This window comes from Macrobrachium nipponense, chromosome 17 (genome assembly GCF_015104395.2).
Source record: "Macrobrachium nipponense isolate FS-2020 chromosome 17, ASM1510439v2, whole genome shotgun sequence".
Lineage (NCBI taxonomy): Eukaryota > Metazoa > Arthropoda > Malacostraca > Decapoda > Palaemonidae > Macrobrachium > Macrobrachium nipponense.
This window is the reverse complement of record NC_087210.1, coordinates 82,625,609-82,652,042: the sequence shown is the minus strand read 5'-3', so window position 1 is coordinate 82,652,042 and position 26,434 is coordinate 82,625,609. Positions and strand designations below refer to the sequence as shown.

At 34.5% G+C, this 26,434-nt stretch overlaps 2 protein-coding genes across 5 annotated transcripts in view; one reads left to right on the top strand and one right to left on the bottom strand.

Moving 5' to 3' along the window:
• Positions 1–19,264, top strand: part of LOC135196381 (DNA polymerase lambda-like) — a 267,170-nt gene extending 247,906 nt beyond the window's left edge. Inside the window, exons 2-11 of one of the 4 annotated variants that reach the window (XM_064223173.1) lie at positions 4,001–4,718; positions 6,788–7,560; positions 7,957–8,139; positions 8,528–8,707; positions 9,183–9,311; positions 9,579–9,747; positions 11,238–11,329; positions 11,910–11,995; positions 12,828–12,903; positions 19,128–19,264. In XM_064223173.1, coding sequence (XP_064079243.1) covers positions 6,823–7,560; positions 7,957–8,139; positions 8,528–8,707; positions 9,183–9,311; positions 9,579–9,747; positions 11,238–11,329; positions 11,910–11,995; positions 12,828–12,903; positions 19,128–19,175 — 1,701 coding nt within the window. In that variant the 5' untranslated portion in view covers positions 4,001–4,718; positions 6,788–6,822 and the 3' untranslated portion in view covers positions 19,176–19,264. Of the gene's footprint in view, positions 1–4,000; positions 4,719–6,787; positions 7,561–7,956; positions 8,140–8,527; positions 8,708–9,182; positions 9,312–9,578; positions 9,748–11,237; positions 11,330–11,909; positions 11,996–12,827; positions 12,904–14,483; positions 18,363–19,127 lie in introns of those variants that run through there. The other 3 variants (XM_064223171.1, XM_064223170.1, XM_064223172.1) reach the window with 3 other exon arrangements.
• On the bottom strand, positions 18,453–25,468 carry LOC135196382 (sialate:O-sulfotransferase 1-like). Its single transcript, XM_064223174.1, has 6 exons — positions 24,852–25,468; positions 24,278–24,359; positions 21,620–21,768; positions 20,392–20,515; positions 19,523–19,614; positions 18,453–19,370 (listed from the first exon to the last, which is right to left on the bottom strand). The coding sequence occupies exons 1-6, from the start codon at positions 25,126–25,128 to the stop codon at positions 19,027–19,029; spliced, it is 1,068 nt and encodes a 355-aa protein (XP_064079244.1). The 5' UTR covers positions 25,129–25,468; the 3' UTR covers positions 18,453–19,026.
• Positions 25,469–26,434: the final 966 nt, after the last annotated feature.

Sequence of the window (26,434 nt, the reverse complement as noted above, 5' to 3'; positions counted from 1 at the left end):
AATAAGAGAGAGAGAGATTTTCACAGGGCTATTCATTGTAGTTTGATTAAAAGATATATATATATATATATATATATATATATATATATATATATATATATATATATATATATACATATACATATTGTGTGTTTGTGTGCATTTTATCTGTTGATTATTTTGTCGTTCCTGATAACTTATCTCTCATCTTTGTATTTCCTATTGTCTTCTATAACAGCTTTCCAGCGAATACTATGGAAGCTTTACTTTCCACGTCAATAAGGATTTATGTTTTGAATAATACTGCATAAATATGCATCTACTTATAACTAATCTCTCATCTTTGTATTTCCTATTATCTTCTGAAACAGCTTTCCAGCGAATACTATGGAAGCTTTACTTTCCAGTCAGTAGCCCCTGTGGTGGGCTTGTTCCACGGCAGTAGGGATTTACATTCTGAATAATACTGCGTATATATGCATATACTTATATGTATTATATTATAGTATAAGCATATATACATATATATGTGTGTGTTTGCGTCAATGTGCGTACACACACGCGCGCAAGAACGCCCGAATGCATCTGTGAGTTGATCAAGGAGCACTTGTTCTGTAATTGAAACGTCCGAACCAGTAGTCAGTTCGACTCGGGTTAATCAACGTTAGTGAAAGGAAAACCAAGAGGAAAATCCACTTTTTTTTTAATTTAATTTTTTGTTTTGTTTTAATGGAGAAGCTGAAAGAAAAGTGGCGTGGTTTTTAGACGTAAGGCGGTCTTGAGTGTTTGTGTATAAATAGTTATATATAGCTATATATACGTATATATGTTATATATGTATATATATATATATATATATATATATATATATATATATATATATATATATATATATAATATATATAAATATTTATGGATATGCATATATTGATATATACTTATATATACATATTAGAATATGTATATACATATATATATATATATATATATATATATATATATATATATATATATATATATATATATAGATGTGTGTGTGTGTGTGTATATATATATATATATATATATATATATATTATATATATATAATATATATATATATATATATATATATATATATATATATATATATATATATATATATATATATATATTTAAAATTCAAATGTTCCTGCCATTACATATTTGATTGCCACACACACAGTACACACACAGCACACACACAAACACACACAGACACAACACACGAATATAGCATAGAGCCCAATCAAGCCATTTTAGTGCGCTAATCAAAAAGAGTAGGTCGGTATTCAGAAGATCCGCATTTTATAAAACTCACTAGAAAAAAAAGGGGGCGTGGCATCTGGGACCCGAGAGAGAGAGAGAGAGAGAGAGAGAGAGAGAGAGAGAGAGAGAGAGAGAGAGACTTTAACTTCTTGCAAGTTTTTTTTTTTATCCTTGGGTCCCCTGTACAAAATTTATCCAAAAGTTAATGTAAAGTAGATTTAAAGATTTTTTTTTTTTTTTAGTCTGCTTGAGACTAAGTAAGATATTGTTTCTGGTATCCCATCCTAATGTTTTTTTTTTTTAAATACAAGACAACGAAAACAACTCTTAGGAAAATACTGGATCGAGAAACAAAAGCGACATTCTAGAGGGTTTTAGAAATGGCAGCCCAACTAATGGTAATGACAGATTGCCCTTATTTACATGTGTAATTAGGGGAATGAAACTATTTAGAAAAAAACAAAAAAAAAAAGCAAAAAAAAAAAATAAAAAAAAAAAAAAAGATATATATATTATATATATATATAAATATTATATATATTATTATATATATTTATATATATTATAATATATATGTATAATATATATCATATATAGATATATATATATAATATCATAATATATAATATATATATATATATATATATATATATGTATATATATATATATGAGAGATTTGTCCAGGACTTTTTCCGTCACTAATAAAATCATTTTTAAAAAATCGTACAGGGTTTGTACCGTGAGCGCACCTCACGTGGCGCACTGTAGCCATTACTTAATGTTCTCTGCAGCATCCCTTCGGCCCCTAGCTCAAACCCCTTTCATTCCGTTTTACTGTACCTCCGTTCGTATTCTCTTTCTAACATCTTAACCGGCCATTCATAGTGCAGCTGCTTTGAGGTTTTCCTGCTGTTACACCTTTCAAACCTTTCTACTGTCAATTTCCGTTTCGGCGCTGAACGCTCTCACGGGTCCCAGCGCTTGGCCTTTGGCCTAAACTCTATTCTGGTCGTGGGAAGCCACAGCTGAAACTAGAGTAAATAACAGGTCTCATGCAACACCATAAACAAGCGATTAACGTCACGGGAAAGATTTAAATGTCTGAATAGATTTGGCAACACTGCTTTTCCTGCCCGGCCGGACCTCAGGTATCTCAGAGCGTTTGAAGGCAGGACCAGTGGGTCCTGGTTAAAGGTCAAAAGGTCAGTGCTCGCTCGACCTTAATGGTCATTCGCCGGATATGAAAGGTCATTTGAGGTCACGGCTCTTGGAGATGCTGTCGTTCAAAGCCTATACTCTGTTTTTTTCCATCTGTCCATCCGCCTGTGGTGTTTTCACATGGTAACACTGCGTCCCGGGCTTTAAATAATATCCTATTTCGAATATTAACGGTGTAATTCGAATACAGTGAATTATTAAAACCCTTTTCAGTTGCAAATGTACACCCAGATATCCTTTTATTTATCTAAAACTTAGACATAGCGTAGCTATTTAAAGCCCGGGACGCAGTGTTACCATGCGCGACCACCACAGGCGGATGTCCAGATGGAAAAAAACAGAGTATAGTAGCTGTTGCTTTGGTATGATGTCTGGGGCATCTAGTCAGAATTGCCAAAATCTAGTAAAAATAAGGACTTCATACGATAAAAACCTATTAGAATAAATATGGTGCGAATAAGGTAAATCATTTCATGACCTCGAAAAGCGTCTAATGACACATATGCAAAGAAAAAGGGAGGTTGTTTTGAGTATTAAATAAAATAAATAAAATTCCTTAATGAACGTACGTGATTGAAATATACTGGATGACCTCTTGTGTCAAATCAGTGAAACTGACTGCTTGCATGTCGGCTGCAATAGTTCTCAATATACCCATGACAATACCATTACGTTCCACCACAGAGAGAGAGAGAGAGAGAGAGAGAGAGAGAGAGAGAGAGAGAGAGAGAGAGAGAGAGTTAATTAAAGGCCGTTTAGCAGCTCTCAAAAGGATCCGTTTAAATTTGTTTAAGGCTTAATGAAACCTTCGGGGCTTCATTCCGTTACTAATTAGCTTACTTGGATAGGCGTTTAATGAATTAATTTGAGACCTGTTTGTATCATCCTCTCAGAGTTTTGGTATTAATTTTATTAACTTTAACATATCAGTCTATTTAACATTGCTGCCCACCTGAAATTTTTTTGGTTCATCTCTCCAGGAGAAGAAAAAAAATCCACATTTAACATTGCCATGCTCATAAGCGCTTTTTATTTTATTTTTTTTTTATTTTAGAGTTTTGAGTCAGCTTGTGGATGTTGCCTGCTCTGGTCTGTAAGCCAGATAAATCATTGCTTAACTTGAATTTAGTTTGCAGCAGTTTTTTTTTTATGATATCTGCAGAATAGGATTTTATAGTTTTCTTTTATCACAGACTCTAGGGATCTCTCTCTCTCTCTCTCTCTCTCTCTCTCTCTCTCTCTCTCTCTCTCTCTCTCTCTCTATATATATATATATATATATATATATATATATATATATATATGTGTGTGTGTGTGTGTGTGTGTGTGTGTGTGTATGTATGTATGTATGTATGTATGTATGTATGTAACTCAATCCTGCCCACATCACCTTTTGAATTGACACAGCTTTCTCTGCCCCTCTCCTCTCCCTTTCTCTTGCCATCAAACTTATTGTACAATATTGGACTGGTAAAAGTGATATCGTTAATAAGTAGAACTAAATTAATTCTTTCAGGTAAATTACAAGAACAGGTTTGAAGACGAATGAACCAAATGTCAACTATACGACGCGTGGGTCACTAATGAGGACGAAATACTTACCAGTTGCTCACAGAAGATGAGAAGAAATATGGAAATAGGTACTCCAAAAATGTATGTCACGAAAAACTTTCATAAATACAACGAACAGACGAAAGGCGAGGGAGCCGTTGCATAGATAGACTAGCCACAAATAATATTCATACTACTACTACTACATCTACCTTCCCGACAACGGCAATCAGCCGAAAATTCCCATTTAAAGAAGAACATAATGAAATAAGGAAAAAGACCTTAAATAAGATCTGGAAGAAAAGAGAAAAAGAATTAAAGAGCTTAACAAATAAAAATAACTCTTACGATTAAGAGGCGCCGTTGTAAAGGTATTGCCTCGACCCATAACCAACCATCAGATCTACTGAGGGAGGAAGTGGAGAATAGGAAAGATTTTCTAAATGAAATGTGGTATTTCAGAGAGAAGAAACTCAAACAAGCACAAACAAAGGAGGAATAAAACAAGCAAGGGAGCCGTTTTAAAGGCATACAACGTGTACTACTACTACTACTGTCCGTTCCGTTGTCATAACAAGTTTAATCTTGACAACATACTTGGTTGGTATTGCAGCGTTTCATTTTAATATTTTTACAGGATAAACGATCTGTTTGTTTTAGGTAAAACTGACGTATAATAAGAGGTAAATTAGATTCTTTTTAGTTGTGTTTAGCTAGGTGAGTTAGCCGACGCCATAGGTTTAGTGAAAGTGATTTTGATTTTCTCTTTGATAATACCTAGGTAAATGTAACCTAAATAGTATTTGCATTGGGCTGATACCGTGCATTGTAAAACGCTAAATATTTGAATATTGTTTCGTGATAGATTTTGGGTAATTCTAAGCCCTCATTCCGCGATAAAGTAGACTATGCCAGTTGACGTTTTCCTACGTTATTTTACTTAGTAGTAGTACTGAACAAGAATTTAAAGTAATATTTATTCGGACGACAGTAATTACTAACCCCCCGGGGCCAGTACTAAACACGGCGACATACATGTGGATGTCGTATCCGCGGCACGTTGTTAATAAAATTTTGTAGGTTCCCTCCAACTCTTTTTAGAGGGAGGATGGTAAGAATAACAAAAGCATCCATCTTAAATTGAACTCGAATATCAATGCTTGAGTTTAAGTTTGATATAAAGCATTGAAGCAAGTAGGCTTGATGCATAGGCCTAGGTTAGGATGCTGAGGGAAATGCATAGCCTAGTACCTAGGTATGTAAATTTTCGAAGTTAGCTAGCCCATGAGGAAATGAAGTATGGAAGTGTAGTTTTTGTGGTGTATTTAGCTACATGGATTCCGAGTATAAATTTGGTTTATGTTTTTCATGGGAGCCTATGGTAAATGACCTAGTGTCAACAAAGTGGCCACTGATCCCGGAAGGTGGCCACCTTCCTGAAAAAGTACTTGAATTCACTGCCATGAGCACACTGAGACTCTGTGCTCCTCTCAAAGTAAGTGTTTTCTCCTAAATTATATGAAATACTAATGGCATAAATTCAAGCACTTTTTCAGGAAGTGGCCGTGTTCCAAGAGAGGTGGCCGCTATGTTGCCACTCGGTGTTTGAGTTAGTGGGCCTCATACTTTACTCAAGAACACGCTCATGTTCCTAGGATGTTTACGTCTCTTATTTATGCTTTACCATTCATTTCAAAGTAGCTGGTACTGAACATGGCACATTTGGGGTTGGTGCTGCTATTGCATACAACTGTACAGGGAAAGAAACGGATTACAGAAATGTTCAAAGCGCACATTAGAATATAGGAAAATTCAATTTTCGGTATTTCTACAGAAGCAGTCCGCACGCACTGCAAGGAACGTAACCGCGGATACGACATCCACTACGGGTTGGGGCGTCCAATGTATTTCGCCGTGTTTAGTACTGGCCCCTTGGAAGTTAATTACAGTCGTCCAAATAAATATTACTTAAAATTCTTGTTCAGTAGGTAAAACTGCATAGATAAACTGCAACTGCCATAGTCTAGGCCGCCGCGGATAAGTGCCCTAGATCTACCCTATTTTCAAGTCCAGAATGTGATAATGGTTTAAAGTAAAGTTTTACTGGGGCTTCTAATGGGGAAAAAATACATAAATTACTGACAGCACAAGAATATACCAAGAAAAAAATCTTATTTCGACAATGATACCTTGTAACCTAACCTAATTAAGTGCTGTGACCCTTAACCTGTCAAAAGGGCTTTTTGCTCTGTGTCACTAACAAATATAAACTTGGACCGCAACCAAACTATGGATAAGGTTAGGTTCAAGTTCACTGGCTTGCCCTATTCTGGTTTGTCAGTTTGTCTATCTATCGTTGCCTAGTTGATTTTATACATTTTATATCGGAAGGATGTATGTGAATGCAGTAAATACATGAAATAAAGATATTCTTGTACTGAAGGATGAGTGTGAGTTAACTAAACAAATAAAGTAAAGAGATTCATGTATGATTTAATTTCCAATTTTTAAATAGTTATGCGGCTCACGTTTGTCCTTGGAAACTTATGATACGTATTGCACTCAGATGAATTTCATACTATACTGTGCAACGAGTTAAAACTGACAACTATAAAATCAACAAATCTTATGAAAAACATTAGAAAAACCAGATTGCTGTGTTCACAGAAAATTTGGTTAACTACTGTATATTATACATATACACTAATTAATACTATGCAGTTCAAGGGTTATTCTTTTATCTTCATTACAGGATGAATACAGCAATGATCAGTTAAGATATCCAGAATGAGGAGGAAGATTAGCCAGCCCCGCACTTCTCAAAAGAAAGTTAAAAAGGAGGATAGTGAACAGGATTGCAAAGATCCTGTCTTAGCAACTACATTCCAAGGATTAATATTTCATATTCACCCTGCCAGTTTTGGTACTGGCCGACTGCAGATATTTGAAAAGCAAGTAAAGAGGTATGGCGGACAGTTAATCCAGCCTCGCCCAAAATTTTCAGAAACTGTAACTCATATAATATTTGAAGAATCCATTGACTCTGAAAAAGCTCAGAAACTTTTAGATCCAGTCAATTTTCCTAAAGCTGTCTTTGTAAAGTGCTCCTGGTTAAGTCTTTGTATAAAAACAAAGTCAAAAGTATCTACAAGAGACTTTGAAATTAATGTGAGATCGGATGAAGTAAGAAAAAGTCAGTATAAGAGTGAAACAGATTCCTTGTGTAAACCAAGTACTAATGTGGAAGGTGTGGCACATACAGAAAAGGCAAGTGTTCAGCCTAATGAAAGTCTTGATGTTTCTAGATATAATGAGGGTGATACGTCAGAGGCCACAAGTCAAACTCATAAAGTGAATGACAAAGAGAAGCAAAGGAAGGATGAATTATTAAGTACACAGAACCAAGACAACTTGGTTCACAGTAATGAAAATTTGGAAAAGGATAACAAGATTAAACTGTCAGAGGACCTTGTAAATAATGGAGAAAATTATCCTCTGATCAAGCCTTTTCCCAAGAACTTACAGGTAAAGTGAAATATAAATGTTTTTTGCTTTTATGCTTATATAAAGTAATACCTATATAATTGTTTATGGATGCATTCACATAGGCTTTGTTTTCATCAAATATTCATCTTGGGATGAAGTCTTATCAGAATGTATTGAAACCTGGGTAGACTGAATATTAGTGGTTGAAGTTGATAACTTTTACTCTTCTAATCTAAGTGTAGGTTCTGCATTTAATGAGTGTGTTAGGTAACACCACATGAAAAAGCATTTAGTTCAATATAGGAGTGTCATAGTTTGTTATGCTAATTACAGTGCATTGCAGCCACAGCATGGTACTTTTACAACAATACAGTACCCATGTTTTTCATTTTTGGTATTTTGTGTATTACTATTAATAAGATACTTGTATTTCAGCAAAAATTTGTTTGTTCACAACCATCAAGCAGTCAGACCAAAGGTTTTAATAGCCACATCACAACAGAATTAGAAAAACTTGCTGCAGCGTACAAGAGTAAAAATGATACTTGGCGAGCTGTAGGGTACGAGAAGGCAATATCAGCAATCCGGAATTACCCGCATGAAATAACTTCTAGAGAGGTAAGTTATCATCTTCACAAACACTGTTATGCATTTCCTCTAAAGACTCGCAGACAGTAAAGGTGTATAAAGCATTATTCTATAAACTCGAAATTATGTACTACATACAAATCTCAATAGCCAGGTAACTCAAACAAAATCAGTCAGAGATGGTGTAGAGGTTTCCAAAATAACAAAATGTAGTGTTTGGTCAAAGCACATTAACTTCAGCAGTGTCTTACACAAACTTGTGAACTTTTGTGGATAATGGTTTATTTCTTGAACAATTTTCTGCTCTTTGAAGAATAGAGAGCCTGAGTATTTTTTCGCTTCAATAACTGGTAAGCCAAACCTCTTCTCTGGAATGGCATTACTGAACTTTTTATCTAAGTTTCTTTCTTGTTTACAGGAAGCTCTTCAAATTCGAGGTGTAGGTGCTCGATTAGCAGACAAAGTTGCAGAAATTATTGAAAGTGGGAAGTTACGAAAGGTGGCCGAAGTGTGTGAAGGAGAAGAAGCTCAAACGTTACAGCTTTTCATGGGTGTATGGGGTGCTGGCCCAACTACAGCCCAAAGCTGGTATATTCAGGTAAGTTCTTGGTATGATTTCATTTGAATTTTAAGGTAGAGTTTTCGGATTGAATTATGTTATTAACAATAAACATGTATTGCATTTTATTTTATTGTAAACATTAGTACTTTTATTCTTTATTTAAATGCTTTTTGTGGAATTTTCATTATGAATGGGCATCAGTTAAAGGAATATTCCAGAAAAAATTGTCCTCTCAAATGTATTTTTATCAGCTTTCTTCACTGATATGTTTTCAGTTACACTTGACTCCTATTGAATATTTGCTTACTTACTCACTTTAATGTTATTCTAGTTTTTTTTATGTTAATTTTAGTGCTGTGATATTATCATTGAAATAATAGTGTTAAATCAGGTCCCTAATTTTTTCTGTGTTATTTTACTTTCACATTGTATTTCACATGCTGCATGTAATGTGATGTGGTTTAGTTATTTTAGATTTTCATTCTGATTTTTTTTATTTTACATTTTACAGGGATTTAGAACTCTAGATGACCTTCGCTCAAAAGCTACTCTAACTCGTCACCAGCAGATAGGCTTGAAGTACTATGATGACATCAACAGTCGAATACCTAGGGATGAAGTGGTAGAAATAGAAAATTATGTAAGATTTTTACATTTAATCATGAAATACTTTTGAAGTGTAAATTTTGAAGCTAAGATGTGAACTAGCATTGTTAGAAATGGTCCTTAGTGATGCTAATAAGGTACACTTCTAATTTTTCTTGACAAGGTTATGATTCCCAGTAACTAATGCATTTGTATTTGCAGAATGACTATTGAAAATTGTTGTAACAAGGAAATGTAGTTTCTTTAGACTTATTTCACAAATTCATATAAATTAAAAGTGATCCTTCATTTTGTTATTTAGGTGAGAGATGCAGCTTTAAGTATCAAGAAAGGTCTCATTGTTACTGTTTGTGGATCATATCGAAGAGGGAAACCAACTTGTGGTGATGTAGACGTACTCATCACCCATCCTGATGGTCATTCACACAGTATGATCTTCAAGCCAATTCTACAGAAACTGAGAGACACGGGTAACATGATTTACTTTCTGTAATATTGAATTTTAAATTGACCAATTTTTAGCCCAATTGTTAATGGAACCCACTTTGATGTAAAGATATAGATTTAAGCTTATATGTCATTTTGGTCACTTATCCATAACAACTTCTAAATCTTGATGTCTTGGTTTCATGAAGGTTTCAGTGAAGATTAACCTTGGTGCCTCAGGTATTTTGAGAATTTTTTCTCGCTCATTTTGTACAGTCTACCTACATTGCTCCTGCTAATATAGATGAAGTAGAATAATGCCCATACACAAGTACAACTAACTTATCATAACTTAGAAGAGCATAAAATGTTTCTTCATTGTGTTGTGCTTACACTATCAGCAGGCCACTGACTATCATATCTGCTGCTTTTTGTACAAGCCAGTTTTCTGGAAAGGTTGATATAGAGGTTTCCTCCTCATATTTTGCGGGGACCATGGTTCCTCATCAAGGCATATAATTATAGGGCAACCTTCTTTGGATCAGTTCTGCTTAGACAAGGTGACTTTTCTCATTGCTGGTATTGCTGTAGAAGAGGAGCAACCATATTCCAGCATTGTCTTTAAATCTAAGGAATGCAATTTGTGTTAAAGAGACAGCATTTTGAGTTGATCTTGAAATTTGTGTTCTAGCATTGGTTATTTTTCATCTAGCTTGGTCAACTTGGCTAATCTCTTTTACACTGCAGATACAGAGTAAGTGCTTTGGCCTAGTAATACCCATTTATCCTTTGTTAGTACAGACTTTAAATTTACTAACAATATACAGGCCCATTTCAAGGCCTCCTGTTAGTCCCTAGAACTTCTTGACCCCCAGACCTACTCAGTTAGTAGTTCCTTTTGTCAATATTGCTAGTCAAGTAGTTTTAAAAGGTTAGTTTCTTAGTTCCAAACCAAGTTAAATGTTATAAATGCAAAATTTATATCTGCAGTGGAAAACTATAAATTTATTTGCCCCCCCAACCCCACAGAACCTGTAAAGTGTACACATAACATTTATTATGAACATTTTATGCCAATTGAGGAACTTGAGGGCCTGGGTGCCCTGGCATCAAGCTTGACCAGATATTCAAATTACATTGAGCTTATCATAAAAGGGAGCTGACCCCCCCAAAAATTTATATTTTTTCAAATTGTGTATATGCTATATTTAATCATTTATAATTTATTAACCATCTCTCATTCACCAATGTAAACCCTCTCTTGCTGCTGTGATGGGTCAATGCCTATCTAACATAGTGGCTTGGAGGCTCAGTCTCCATCTGCTTTAGTGAGCTTGTTACTGTAATGACTATGTATGCATAGTGTCTTTATCAGTGAACATTTCTGGAACTTTTTAAGCAGCTGCAAATTGCACTACATTGATGAAGAAAAACAAAAGATTTTTATATGCCAAAGTTTCTGTTTTACATATTTAACGTATTGTTTGTAGTTATAAAACCTGTTTGTTCTCTATCGTTGAATATTTTATTTCAGGATTTTTGACTGATGACCTTGTAATTCAGGAAGATAATGGAGATCAGAAAAAATACCTCGGTGTTTGTTTACTCCCTGGTGAAAACAGAAAGGTAAAGAAAAATGTTAGATGACACCTCTTCAGATATCTTTCCATTCTGTCCCTTTTCCAAATTAACCTGTCCACTGGAATTCCCTTCATCTCACTAATTCTTTCTCTGCCACTTTGATTGGACCAACTTCTGTCTTGCAGTAATGCCAAACCATCATAGTTACATCTTTTACAAACAAGTACATGTGTCACATAACCTTTTCTTATCTCTTTATTCCTAGTCTTTCCCTCATGAAGATACTCAAAATCCATATGAGCACCCTCATTTATATCTTTTCCAGTATACCACATCCTTCCTCAGAGCCTTGGTATTAGCACTTTAAGTTAAGAGCGTCATCTCAGCTGTTTTATATATCTTTATTTTTAAACTGTATTGTAATCAGCTCTGCCCCAGTTTTACTATGCTGTATTCTGTTTTTATGTATTCACCCTATTTTTTCCAAAGTGCTTTGCCATCTTTGTTTTGTCCTGTTTAGAAACCAATACATAAGGGCTTCTTTTAATTAAATTTATTTATGATATAAAATGCTTCTCATCTTGAATTCTTTTTTCAAACATTAACTCTTGATTTCAATTTACAGCATAGACGACTTGATGTTATCGTGGTACCATACTCAGAACATGCTCCAGCTCTCATGTATTTCACAGGATCAGCACATTTCAACAGGTCTGTGTATTTTTAAAATTACAAAGTGATTATGAGTATTCTACAGTTGGTCACAGTATGAGCATTTATCCAAGTTTCTAAGGAAATTATTGATTACTTTTGAATAATTCTACGTTTCTTTGTTATTCCTTTGTAAAGTATAAGTAAAGGGTTGTTGAGGTAATGGTAGAGGAAGATTTTGGAAGGATGAAACAACAGTATTTTTACATAAAGAACTTCGAGTCTGGTAGCTTTCCGTTCATGTATATAAGGGGTTCTGATTGATAGGAATTGTATTTATTTCACCTCTAACCCCATACTTTATGTTAGCCTTATGCACAATCCCACACTCTCCATAGCAGAAAAAACTTTCCAGCTCCTCCTGGATAAGTATGAATCCAGTTTTCATTAATCTTCTTGTGACAGACTGAGTTATTCTCAATTGGTTTGGTGTCTGTACAAAATTTGCAGTCTTGCTCCTAGAAAATGACTTGCCACAATTAATTTCACACATTCTGAAGCAGAAAAATCTGTTTCATACTTAAAGTTCCTTCATAGTTAGTGCATAATTCTTCCTTAATTGTCTCTTAAACATAGTTTATCTTCACCAGTTCTGAATGCTTAGATGCTTCAGTAAGTAGTGACCTTTACTTTTCTGCTATTGTGTGAATTGCGAATTTGCTCACTAATCGTGGTTGTTTATATAATTTTTTTTTCAATCATTAGATAACTCTGGCTACTTTTTTTTTTAAGTAGTGTTGACCTATGCATTTCATCTTTTGCAAAAAGATACATAAAGCTCATTCAAAACAGAACCTGTAATTTTTATTAACTTGTGCATATTTGTTTTCAGATCTATGAGACTCCTCGCCATCAAAATGGGTTTGAGTCTGTCTGAGCATGGTCTTCGAGCAGGAATTGTCAGACAGGTAATTTTAAGAATTCTTACCATCTTTTAATATATTTTCTAAGATATTTCTTTATTCTTTTATGTTGCTTTGGTCTTGCTGTTATGCAACAGCTGTTTTTTTAAGCTGTCCTTAATTATAAGGAAATTAATGGTATACATCATCTGCATTTTTTAGTTTTGGATAGTCTTGGCTAAGTTTTATCATTGCTTTGTGGGGTTATTACTTGAGGTATCTATTAAAATTGCCTGAATGAATACATCTACACCAGAAGATGTTGACGTTTGAGACAATTGGTCGTGTCCATCTTATTTGAGTATATTGTCTTGCGTATTGTCTCGCTTTCCACTTTGGGTTTTGCCAAGTAAGAATTGAATTAGTCATGGGGTGTTGTGGTCTCTTTCATCCTTTTCTTCACTCATCACATTATGTTTTGGTGAATGATTCATTGGTATTTTTTAAACCCCATTGTGCTACAAGAGCTCCTTGAACCTGTTGGAGAGTTTCACTCTGCATCTTGAGCACAAGTGGCTTGTTTCTCTCATTAAATTAACTTATGCAAAAAAAAAAAAATTATTTTGTGAAGGTTTATTTCTTTCTATAAGTAATGTTGAATGTCACTGAACACACTTGATCTAGAAGCAAGGAGTTGCTTGTGATAGGTTCATAGTATTCCTTTCTGAGAGCCTTCAGTTCAGATCAGAAAGGCATGGAGCATGGGGAAGAAAGACTTGTTCTGTCAATGTTATATACCATTGTATGTGGGTATCCCTTAGGATACTTTTTCTTCTTGGCTGAAATAGGTCATTTGTTGAGGACCATGCTTTGCTGTAGCTTATTATTCCCTTGGCCTTTTCTATTTTTAATGGCAATGACATCTGCAGTGCGTTGTTTATCTTTTAACATGCCCGATTAGTTTTCTTTCTTTGCTACGGGTGGCTTATGGATAGCCAACGCCTCTAGTCATGGTCCCACAGACATGTCAATTCATCCTTCAGGGGTTTGTAAATTCAAACCTTTTTTCCTTACTCTCTTTCTCTCTCTCTTTCTCTCTCTTTTTTTTTTGACAGTGATGTAGTAAGTGGGTTCCTTTGGGTGAGGGATATTCAGTTCTTTTAAGGAAGTTTTTTTTACTAGATTTACCTCTTGGTGACATGGTATTTTTCTTAAAATCATACCATTTAGGCAGCACAGGATTAGTCATAAGATTTTTATATATGAAATGTCCAGTTATTTTCAGCCTGTATAGGTTTAAAGATTATAATATATTTTTAATCATCTTGTTGGCTACAATCGAGGCTACAGTTTGGATTTCAGATATATTTACATGTTTAAGTTTAGAAAGTCATGATTTCTGTACTTCCAAGTACCTACTGAAGACCACTGTAGAAAGTTTCTATTTGAACTGTTGGCCACAGAAAAGTAATAAGTTCTTACAATATACTGCAAATTACTGTATACTAAGACTCACTCAAGCATATCATAGGTAAAGGCAAAATAATGAACATTAACAAATTAAAGTCAGCAATATATTGAGTTAGTTTTTAAAGTAGAAAAAGGCTGCAACTGGGCAGTGAGTGATAAACATTATTGTTTAACAGGGTCGAGAAAAGCTGTCCACTGGTTGTCTTCTCGACACCCCAACAGAGGAATCAATATTTAAACACCTGGGGTTGGAGTACCGATCACCAGAGGAACGTGATCATTGACTTTGTAATGCAGAGACACAGGATTTTTAATTGATAATTTAAGAAAAATCTATACCGGTCCAATATCTTTTAATATGCTATTACTGAATTTTTATGTGACCTGCATTCAGTAATTATTCTTCTATATATTTTCATTTGCCTATATTTTTGTGTGCATGTGTTGATTTATGTTAACTTTTCTGTGATTTTGTAGTATGATTTTACCTATATTTTTGTGTGCACGTGTTAATTTATGTTAACTTTTCAGTGATTTTGTAGTATAATTTATAAGCAAAACAGTAACTAAAGAATTCTGGTGCTACATTAAATAAGTGTTTTGTTCGTTTTTAGTCGTAAATTATTAGAATAGCTTCTTATTTAAGAAGGACTTTTGTGACAAAATTAGATATTACTTACATTTGGATGTATATATGTATTTTGTATTTTACTTTTTAAGTTTTATTGTTTTTAGTAAGCTTTAATAAACCTGTTATCATTACAAAACTAATAAAATACAGTGAGTGAAGGACTTGTAGAATGTTGTTTTGACTGTGATTCCATTTCATAGTAGGCAGATATAATTTTTACTAAATTTGTAGGACAGAAAGATTTTTATAGTTTGCGTGATCTATGGTCATAAGTTATTTCAAGCATAGTAATAGATAAATGCATATAGTGTAGTTGAACATGATTCCTATTTTGAGGAATTTCCTTCATAACTTATTGTGTGGTTAATATTTTTTTATTTTTGAGTATAGTTGGGGAGTTTCATGTCTATCACTCAAGTTATTTCACTTGATGCAAGGAAAGTCAACAGAAAACCTCTTCATTTTTTTATATCAACTGGTTAAGCAGAATAATAATATTTGCTGGTGTTTGTTTCATCTAGCCCCATCATACAGCCCACATCCTTGGCCCTCATATGTTACCGGACAATGAAAAGTCTAGTTCAAAGGACAGAGGAGCATTATCAACTATTGCAGAAACTCTCCCAAGATCCTCTAGTGTCACTACTCATGGCTATCACTTTTCATGGTCTGTGCCACATTTCACACCTTTCATCACTGCTTTCATCACTATTTGCACTGCCTTTCCATTATTACTATATTAGCACCTGTGGCTTGGGTTTTTTGCTTTAATTTCATTGCTTTGCCTTTAACTTCCTTTTTGGAATATTTCAGAAATTTATTTTTACCTAATTATCCATGTGCTTATATATGCTCTTTCATAAACAGCAAAAGCCTTTAAAAGGGGCTGTGCAAGTTCCACACTACAGAATATATCTTAAAAATCTGTGATCTGTACTTCTGCATTTTCTAATCCCAGCTTGTTCATCACTAAGCATTTAATCAGCCTATTGAAGGTAATCCTGTTGAATATTTTCATCCTAACATAAGTTATCTTTCTTTGTTGTCTTTGCTGTGACTTCTATTCCCTTTCATCAGGCTTTGTTTCCTTGTTCCATATTCTGCAAAACTATCCCACAGTATGGAAGGTGTGTCCATTCAGCTATACTGTACATATATATGTATTCATTTTTCCAGTGATTTCATCATAGCCCAGTGCTTTCCATCTCATAAGTGTTTTATTACTGAATCCACTTTAAAAACTTTGCTTTCATCCCTCAGTTCATTAAAATCTTTTTCAATCAAGTTATCGCCTTCATATATCTTGTTCAAAGATATTGCGAAAATGTTCTGCTCAGCATTATCTTTCCTCTTGTGATGTTATTGATTACTTTGTAATATCAGGTATTTTCCCCTTTGTTTTCACCAATGGATATCTCATTGCTAATTCTGTGGATTACACTAACACCATTGCTAATCCTTGAAAACGTGGCTCTGTCAGTATCTGCATGTTTTTCCAGAAATTCGTACTTATCTCTTCATAATCGAGACTTGAGTATGTACTATTTAGTATGCTCCACTTTGCTCACTTCATCTCCTACCTAGTATTTTATTATTATTATTTATTTTTTGCAAGTACCTTACCACCATTTGATTTTATTCTCGTATTTATTGTGCATAATTTAATGTAAACCGTTAAGTACAAATTTTTCATTTTTAGTGTTAAGCATATACACTGTTTACATTATTTTTCTTGCCTTCCTTTGAGTGCCATTCTGTATGATCACATGTGCTGTAGGCCTCTTCTGGCTTTGTGAATTGTACCCAAACTATAACAATATCTCCCACCCCTTCTTACCCCCCCCCCCCCCACACCTCATTTTCTTTCTTTGGTGTTGCATAATTTGTATTACATTGGTCATCCCTTGGCTTCATTCATGACAAAGACATTCTGCTGTAGTTATTTCATGTCAATGGTAATGAAGCAACTGTTTCTAAAGTAGCAGATAGTGAAAGTATTGCAATCTTACTAGCTTTGATTGTGAAGAGGAGTAGGATGCAGGAAGCAGTGAAGAAGCACTTATCATCCTAATCTTCCATCGTATGCCTCCCACAGCGATCTTGTTGCAGTTGTCTTGGCTTTTGTAATGGATTTCCACCCAGCTTTATTTAAAACTAAAAAGTCAGCATTCAGCTGAGAAATGCTATAAATGAAAATAGCACAGATTGAGATATATTTTATTGTTCTTTGTTGTGGAAACCAACATTATGATTCAGTGTCATTTGGATTTTCAAGGTTACACGAATGGAAAGGCACAACATGGCTAAATTGTATGTTTGTAGTTGTTTCCTTGCTCTTGAGAGGCAACAAAAAAATGTTTACTTAAACATTAGTCAGAAGACCCTCTAGTATTGCCTGTTCTTGATGAATTATATTTCATTTACTGTCTGCTGCATTTCTTTGACAGTAGTTTGATTCCTGGATATCATACCTGGTTCAAGATTATGAATATAATGAGTAAGATGAAGGAATTATTATATCTTTTTGAAAACCTCATTGATGTTGTCTAAACATCAATGAGGTCTGGCATCAAACTGTAGATGCTGTATGCCTGTGAAACTGGTATGGTGATTTGTTTATTATTATATATGGTAAATCTATCAGATTCTCAAGAAAGGACCCACATGGAAAATCAGATGCAATGGTTAGAGAAAATAATGTAGAAATTATATATTGATAATGTGCAAGCCCTTACCTACAGCCTTTCTCCGTCAAAATCATTCCATTCCAACAATGTCTCTCTTGGAAGTGGCTGATAAGTGAGATGTCTTGGTTCATACGAGACTGGATGATGGGAAAAGGTTCTCATTCAAAAAAATTTATTATTAAAAGGATGAGGCGATAATGGAACCAGATATTGTGTATGTTTACAAGGAAAATAAATGTAATTTGCAAGTTGGTTTTGTGAAAGGCTTACAAAAGTTCAGGCTGTATTATACATACTGTAAATATATTACTATTTCTTGTAAATGCAGTTTAACTGTATGCTTTTAATATATATCTAACTGTTAATGGAGAAAAACTACCAAAAGTAGTTTTGTCTCCATCCTATAAGATGAATACTGGAGAAATACACAATAAATTAAGTAGCTAAGTATGGATGTGTGTCTGCGAAAGTGATCGTCCCATTGTGCCTTACAGCTTTCCACATTTTAGATGTCCTTCCTCTGAGACAGAAAAATTCGAAGAAGCCTTGCTACCTGTGTCTTACTAATTGTACAGCAATGAATAGGAATGATACCAGAAACTACTGCAATGAAACTGATTACCATTCACCTAGTATGTTTCAAGGACTACCATGCTATTTGAGTTAAATTGTAATGATTCATTTCGTTTTCCCAGTTATGATTTTAAACTGTGTAATAAATATTTTACTGGAGAAAATATTTTTCATTATCCAAAATAATAAACAAAACTTCCTTTTTATGCTAAGACGTGTCTTATCACCAGGTGTATTATGTACCTTTTCTTTGTTACATTGATGAATGAAGAGCAAATAAGTAGAATCATAAAAATACGAAATAAGTAGTCATAAAAAAATATCAGAAATGAACAAGAAATTTTTTAAAGCATTTTCATGTTTGAGCGTATGATGAGGAAGTGTATATACATGAAGTATAAGCTTGTACTTTTTGAGCAGCTCCCATGTTTCCTTTAAGAGAGAGAAAGGCATGAAATAGACATATAAAAGGCAAAAAGTATACCAGAACTCTATGGTAAATAAATAGGAAGCCAATGAAAAATAAATTAGTGCAATAGGTACATGGAATAAATGGTAATTTGTCAAGGCAACTCAATAACTGTAATTTGTCTGCAACAGGTGACCTCTCACATACAAGGAACAAAAGAACATGGATTGGAATCCTCTTCATTGCACTTGATGAAATAACATTTCTTGCTTTCAGAGTGTGCATTCTAGCAAGGTTGATTATATATCTAAGCATGGAGGTTGGGAAAGAATTAAATGCCTTTTAGTGCTATTTCCAGAGGAAAAACTAAGATTGATTAGTACATATTTATATTGTCAGTTTAGTTTTCCTTCATTTCATCAGCTGTATTTGTCATAAGCAGGCATTGGTTGTAACCCCCTCTTTTTCAAGTAGTGATTAATCTTTTCTAGAGCTGCTTCCATTTGCTTTTCTTCTTCAGGTGTGTAAGGCTTGTTGCTCCTTTGACCTGCTTTCACCTTTCCTGTGATATGTTTTGCTAGACAGGCAAGTCGATTCTCATCAGGTTTTATATTAAGAAAGGTGAGAAGTCGTCGAGTTTGGCCTATAGGATCCTCCCTTATCAGCTCGTAAGACACAGGAAAGATAATTTTTCGTTTCGTCAAGGCAAAGATGTAAGTTCTCAGCCATTTTTTAAGTTTGCCTTGGATGAATGTATGGAATTCTGTGAAAAGAGAGATTGTATTAACATTACTGCTGAAGTTGACAATGTTAACTTAACATTTTTATTTAGCATTGCTGAATGTTTTACAGTTACAAAATTCAACTGTGCTTACAAGCAAATGGAGTGAAGTAAAATTTCATGAAATAAGTTACCAGTACTATTGAGAGTATTTTCTGGAATAACAGCGGTATGTTTTAAACGTCGGTTCTGAACATTTACGTAGCTCCACAAAGACACAAACAACCTGGTGATTAGAAGTTATTATAGTTATTAGTTGTATATATGTTTTTTGGTGTTATTTTGGATAAGTCATAGTTACTAGTTTAGAATTTAATTACATACAAGATATTTTTTTTCGGTTTTTACACAATATAGTTTTCATGATCGATATCCTCCCCTTTTTCATTAATTTCACATCTGAAATGTTAATTATTTTCTTATTGTTATTTTGTATTTACGGTAACTTCTTTTCATACATGCAGTGATACATTGGCAGATTCAGTGACAATGTTCAGAAAATGTTTGCTAACAAGTCAAAATGCTAGTTTAACCAGTTAGAATCTCAGAACAGAAACCAAAGGTGAGAGTTAGAAGGATTTGAATAAAAGCCAGAATGCGTTCCATAATGTGCTAGCAGTCACTTGGTATTAAATAACTGCTTGCTTAAGATTATGTATATACTATATGTCAACCCACCTAGACTTATTTGAGACATGCAAGAACTGTAATGTTGACAGGATTTCAGTGTTACTTATTTGCTTGCTAGAGCTCCTGTGGTAGGGAAAGTGGCTTTGGGCTGAACAAAATCCTCCTTCATACCGTTTCACAAACAAAGGAAAGTAGTTTTGTTCAGTTTGCTATTAACGAGTGTGCTGAACATACATACTTTCCATGATAAACTAATTTCCAATTTATTGATGGGTTTTGACACTTCAGTCTTTGAAGAGTGAGAGTTAATGTATTCGTGTAGTTTTTATTATTGTCGAAGGAAGTCGTTATTTAACTTAGCAAAAAGTCTAACCTTGCTGGGTTCCTGATTATGGTGATGCATGGTGCATTGAGATAGAGTTTGAGATGTTTGATGAAGTGCAGCTTTGTTGCTATTGTTGTCTTCTCCCAGAACTTATCTCGTTCTCCAAGGTAACCTGAAGACCAGAATGAAAATAACCTCAATGATTTTTCTCTTGTACCACTTGCAGTACTCGTACACATGAACAAGAAAAGTCTGTCTATAATTCTTAAAAAGAGTTTAATAGTGAAACTTTACTCCAGCTTCAGTTACATTAATTTTGGGCTTTAACTATGTTATTATTATTATTATTATTAGATGAAACCTATTTATTTAGAACAAGTACACAGGGTCCGATAACTTGAAATTTGAGTTTCCAAAGACTGTTGGTTTCAACCTCCCATCGCAGACCCCATACTGCAGTAGTAATTGACCATGATAGCAGAGCCAGTGATTTTTCATTGCCCTGGGGCATACCATGACACTAAACACGACTTCTTACAACATGTTACAGTAAGCATTAATGCCACCGTGTATTAAATTTATCTTTCAATCATTTGTGATGCTTTCTTTCTGAGGTACTTAACTTTGTAAATATTCTCCCTGTATTCAAAGTTATGCCATCTTTTGGAGATACATGTCAGTTGTTTTTTCTTCATTTGTGAAATTGAAAAGAATGTGCAAAACACACAATTACTGGTAACATGCTGTTTTTCCAACATTGGCATGGCACTAATGTAGTGAATAGGTTCCGTATTTAGCTTGGTTTGGGAGTTTCTATTTGCATGCAGTGGGCCGTGAGGTGGAGGGTGGCGTTATGCACTGCCTGGGATCTTTGATCCTGACTTGCCATTTGCTGGTTGATTTGAGTTGGCTTCCTGCAAAGATTTTGAAACTGCAGTCTAGAAAATCTTATTAAGGTGGTTTCGATCTTTGGACATCCTGCTGAGGTCTTTTCTGTCTATTTGAATATTTTTTCCCTTTGATTAAAATTCTGTCTTATTAATAGCAATGATTAGTTTGATATTTTGTTTTCTATAATGTGCTTCTTTGCATGTTTTGTTACCATTTTGTCATTTTTATCTACGTAATACATCTTTTACTATGTGGCCTTATGTATTTTTCCACAAACAGCAAAAGCATTGCATTATGAAGTTAGGTTTCATTATCACTTGTTTTTATAAAAGTCCACACATTATGAGTAATAGTTGTTATAATAACAGTGATATCGAAGGCTAACCTTGCCGTATAAGGGTTCTATCAGTGTAGAAAGAACTTGTGAAGATTCCTGTCGCAGCCTCAAGTAGATATCGCAACCATGTGTTTCCTGACCGGGGAAACGAGTGAAGAAGTGCTCCTGAGATGTTGATGCCAAATCGAACGTCTATTCTGTTAAAAGAAACAAGTTTTTATTATACCAGAGGTATTTTTTCAATAGTAAGATATTTTCCCTTAGTACAGTTTGGCCCCTGGATGATGAAATCCATAGCCACATTCATCCCAGATATGCTGAATCAAAGAAAACTCCCTCAGAGATTTTTATAAATGTACACAGGATGATCATCAGCTGATGTGCCTTATTTGTGGGTAAATAAAGCAAGCTGATGCTGTACAAGTTTTTTTTAACAAAAGGGTTTGCATTTATTCAGCAGTTAAAGGATAAGATAATGACTGTTGACTTGCATTTCTTTGGAGCCATTCATCATCTGTAAAGGGAAACAGGTTATTAGTATAGATGCAATTCTGTGTAGTAAGTTGGGTGTTTCTAGGAGTTGTAGAATGATGATGGTGGAAGATAGACTGATCTGAATCATGCAAACATACAGTGCTCATGAAAGGCTTTTGAAGATGTAATGAGGATAATTAAAAGGCTGAAGGGGATTGAAAGGTACCAAAAATAGATGGGAATACACATGAAATTTTGTGGTACAGTGATGAGAGTGTGATTGAATGACTGTCCAGTCAGTAAGTCTTGATTAAATGAGGAAAATGTATGGAAGAGTAAGATGCAATGTTGATCCTTTTCACAAAGTTAGAGTTATTAGGGGTGACTTAGAACTATAGGTGAAAGGTACAGTTTTCAAGTGAGAAATTACAACAAATGACAGGAAGATTAATAGGTAAAGAACAATGTTGTTGGTTTCGTGTATAGATCATGTGTTTTTAGGATAGAGGTGCCTAAGAAGTGACTGATTAAATGTCTAATTTTGCCTGTGAGAACAGTTGAGAGGAGGGGTAGACCATAGAACAAATTAAGCAAGAAAGTTTGTGTGGCTATACAAAAGAATAAGAAGAGATTAAGAGTGTCTATGGATGCTCGAGTTGGAATTTTTAGAGGGGTTGTCATGACAGAGCTCTTTTATGGAAGTGATGGGTGAAATTGAATTAGAAGTATATAAAGAGCAAAAGGTAGGAGTTGTTTGAAAATGAAATGTTGCTGCATAGTAAATGATCTAATAAAAGATTGAGACAGAAATGTTGAGAATGAATGAACTGGTAAAAAGGTTAATGTGGATGGAAAGCCAAATAGAATCTTTTGGGGTATGTACTTGACATTCTGCAAGCGAGAAAGTGTTTAGCACAGTTTTTGTATAGCAATTGGTTTCATGGACTGTTGATGACTATCCTGAAAAAGGTATCTAAATCAATTAATATTTTGAAATTGTTTATGCTGCAGTTAAAGAATGATTGGCTGTAAGGAAGAACAGTTCTTTGTTGTAATCTTATGTTACTCAGAATCAATATCAAACAATCTCTGACATGACAGCTGACTGGTTAAACTTGGAACACTTGGCTAATTATGAAAATATGTCACTTAAACACACGTTGACTTTTTTATACTCACAGATACTAAGCGATAAATACTATCACTTAATATCAGATTCATTATACCTCTAGAATAACTTAGACCTTGGGGATTTATACTTGAAGCATCTGGCCCAGTCAGGAATTAAACCTGGGCCTTGGTTAGATCAAAATTTTTTTTCTTATGGTTTGCACTGAGGCTAGTCCTCAGAGGGAAATAGTCCGAAGTTCATTTGCATATGTAATGCTACCTGGAACATCCTCTATCTAACCAGGAGGTATAAGTGAGCCACAGTTACAGGCTGAAGTTACAGTTATTATAATTGTGATAACAACAGGTAGATTAAGATAAGAAAGTGTTATCAGTGAGCAAAAGCTACTTTGTGAGTGTTGTTATTTAAGGTGATGGGTAGAATTGTAAATATCTGTCAACTTGAGTAGTACTATAGAAGTTAAAAAGGCCAAAGAGATTGAAGAATTTTTTCTTAGCATATTTTTAGCCGTAGTGATTCAAGAATTAACATGGTGCTGTTTATCGTATTTATTTAAAACTTGTGCCTTTTGTTAGGCGTGCTCTTGTGTGGAACATTTGTGGGATAAAGAAATGCTTTGCTAAGAAGCTAATAGTGGTAGATTTTAGTGTTGTCTTATATATGTGGCTGGGTTGATATCATGGTTCAGTCTTTATCAGGGGATGGTAGACTACAGGCTTCTATTTATAATCTTTTATTTGTGGGACAGGAAAGGGACTAAAGGGTGAGTATTTCATCCTTGTTCCTTGTCATAAAATGTTATAAGGTTTTCATGTACTGTAAACTGTGTAAACTAATTGTGTTTTTACAGATCTATCTTGTCCTTATATTTCTCCAAGAGTTGATGATAAAACAAAGTGTGGAATTAGCAGTAATAGAGGGAGTTATGTAGAGACTGATTTTGTGATGGATAGCGCCCAGGTTGGCATTTTATAAATGGTGTGGGGGAGTTGGTTGGCATTTGGTAAATAGGGGTGGGGTGGGTTGGCGTTTTTATAAATGACTTTTCATTGTTTAGTTAAACTTTGTATATATTAAATTTATTTGTCCGTCGTACTTACCTCGAACAGTTGACATCTTGTCTCCAAAGAACGTGACGGGGCCTTTTGTAATCAGTAGTCAGTTTCCTGTAAGCCGGAGGTTCTGCAGGAAGAGGATTTTCATTATTCTTGATAAAATGATTCTATTTATATATTTATCATCATGTTTTTTACTTTTTCTCTTCAATATTCTTTTGAACATTAGTCGTAGAAGAATCTACTGAGATCCAAGGATTAATATTAGGTATGTGGGGACTTTAAGTTAGCTTCATTCGATTTCAATCCTTAATTGACAAATTTGTCAACGTACATATTTAGAAATTACATAAATATCTAAGTTACAGAAGGACGAAAACAATTTTGCTTCATTATATGGAAACAAATAACACAAAAAAGCTAGAATTTTTTTAGATCTAAGATTGATATTTAGGTATCTGGGGACATAAGGGTGATCTTATTAAATTTCAAATCTTTGGTGACAAATTTGTCAATGTAAATATTCAGAAAGTGCGTAAAGGTTATAAACAGTCGAAAACAATTATGCTTCATTATATGGAAACAAAATGACACACAAACGAACCCCAGGATATCTTACTTCGGTCGTGTTCATTTTCGTTCAAGTGTGGGACAACTAACGTCTCATTGAACAGGTCCAGACGATCTTCCTCGTAGGCTTCATGACTCATCAGACTGGAAACAAATTTGTCTTCCTCCTGCTGGATTTCGTGGGCTTGAGGGCCATGAGTCTTCCAGAACAATCTGAGGGTTATCAGGTGTTTTTCCGTCGCTCTCAGATGCAGGAAGGACGTGTAGAAGAGCAACAGACTTGAGAGAATTGTTGTGGTGATTAAGAGTCTGTAGGATCTGTTCATGGTTCGTGAGTTTCGCTAGGCTCTTGAAACTCGCCAATTAAATATGCTTTCGTAAACTGGGTGATGTCCGGAATTTTGAAGTACTTATTTGTTTATTGGCACAGGTTTTCTTTGGAATTTTAAATTACTTACTGTTGGTTTATTGACACAGGATTTCTTTGGAATTTTTAAAGTACTTTCTGTTGGTTTATTGGCACAGGTTTTCTTTGGAATTTTGAAATACTTACTGTTGGTTATTGACACATGATTTCTTTGGAATTTTTTAAGTACTTACTGTTGGTTTATTAACACAGGTTTTCTTTGGAATTTTGAAGCACTTACTGTTGGTTTATTAACACAGGTTTTCTTTACAGTTCTGAAATGAGTATTAATGGGATATTTAGTCGTGAATGAAATATTTTGGGTTGTGAATATTATCTCTACAAGCTTACTCCTTATTCGCCCGTCGTTGGTTATGACAGTGAATCTTAAAGATAGACTTTCTTATTAAGAAATTTGTTGCAGCATAGATTTTTGTACTCTCTCTCTCTCTCTCTCTCTCTCTCTCTCTCTGTACGAAGCATGAAAAACGCTGGAGGGAAAAGCAATAGGCTAACTATAGCTGATTCACTTAAGGTAGATTCTTGAGTGAACCCTATGGTTACGAGACGTTTGTTTGGCAGCCGCTGATTGGCTGGGAGCTGCTTACCTCCTGGTACCAGCCAATCAGCGGCCGCCAAACAAACGTCTCGCATTCATAGGGCTCATCCAAGAATCTACCCTAAGTGAACCAGCTATAGTACCTAGCACATTTCTTTATTAACATTTTGTGTCATTCGCTTGTATTTAATTAAGCACCACTTACCTGGTCATTTTTCCAGAGCATTTATACTGTAGTACTATTGTTGTTTACGCGAATATTCATGTAATACACATCCGTGTTTACGTATAGCACAAAGGCACTATAAGCACCGAAAACAGTAGAAAGAAACCTAGTGAATTAGTTGTACAATTCGAAGTATGTCGTTTGTTAATATTTGTTCTGTCAAACAAATGGCTGAACGCAAAGATATAATTAGAGTGCTTCACACGCCGAAAGCAAGCAGCAGAATTGTTAATATGACTAGTTTAAAATCGGCGAAACCATCAGTGAAAATGTCATTTGAATCTGATGGCAACAATATGCACCCTTTATATCTTAAAATAATTAAAGCGGGTCTGTGGTTATGTATTTGTGCGTTCAAAGATTGAAGGCTTCAACACTTGTATTTACACATTAACCGAATGTGCAGAAAACTCGTAATTATAGAATGATAAAAATCATAAA

What these genes read in the sequence shown, in the direction of transcription:
- LOC135196382 (XM_064223174.1), bottom strand. Translation starts at nt 25,128, where the DNA reads ATGAACAGATCCTACAGACTCTTAATCACCACAACAATTCTCTCAAGT. An exon ending in ATAATCAGGAACCCAGCAAG is followed by an intron (nt 19,615 to 20,391) that starts GTTAGACTTTTT and finishes TCTAATCACCAG; the next exon opens with GTTGTTTGTGTCTTTGTGGA. An exon ending in AAATACTCTCAATAGTACTG is followed by an intron (nt 19,371 to 19,522) that starts GTAACTTATTTC and finishes CTCTTTTCACAG; the next exon opens with AATTCCATACATTCATCCAA.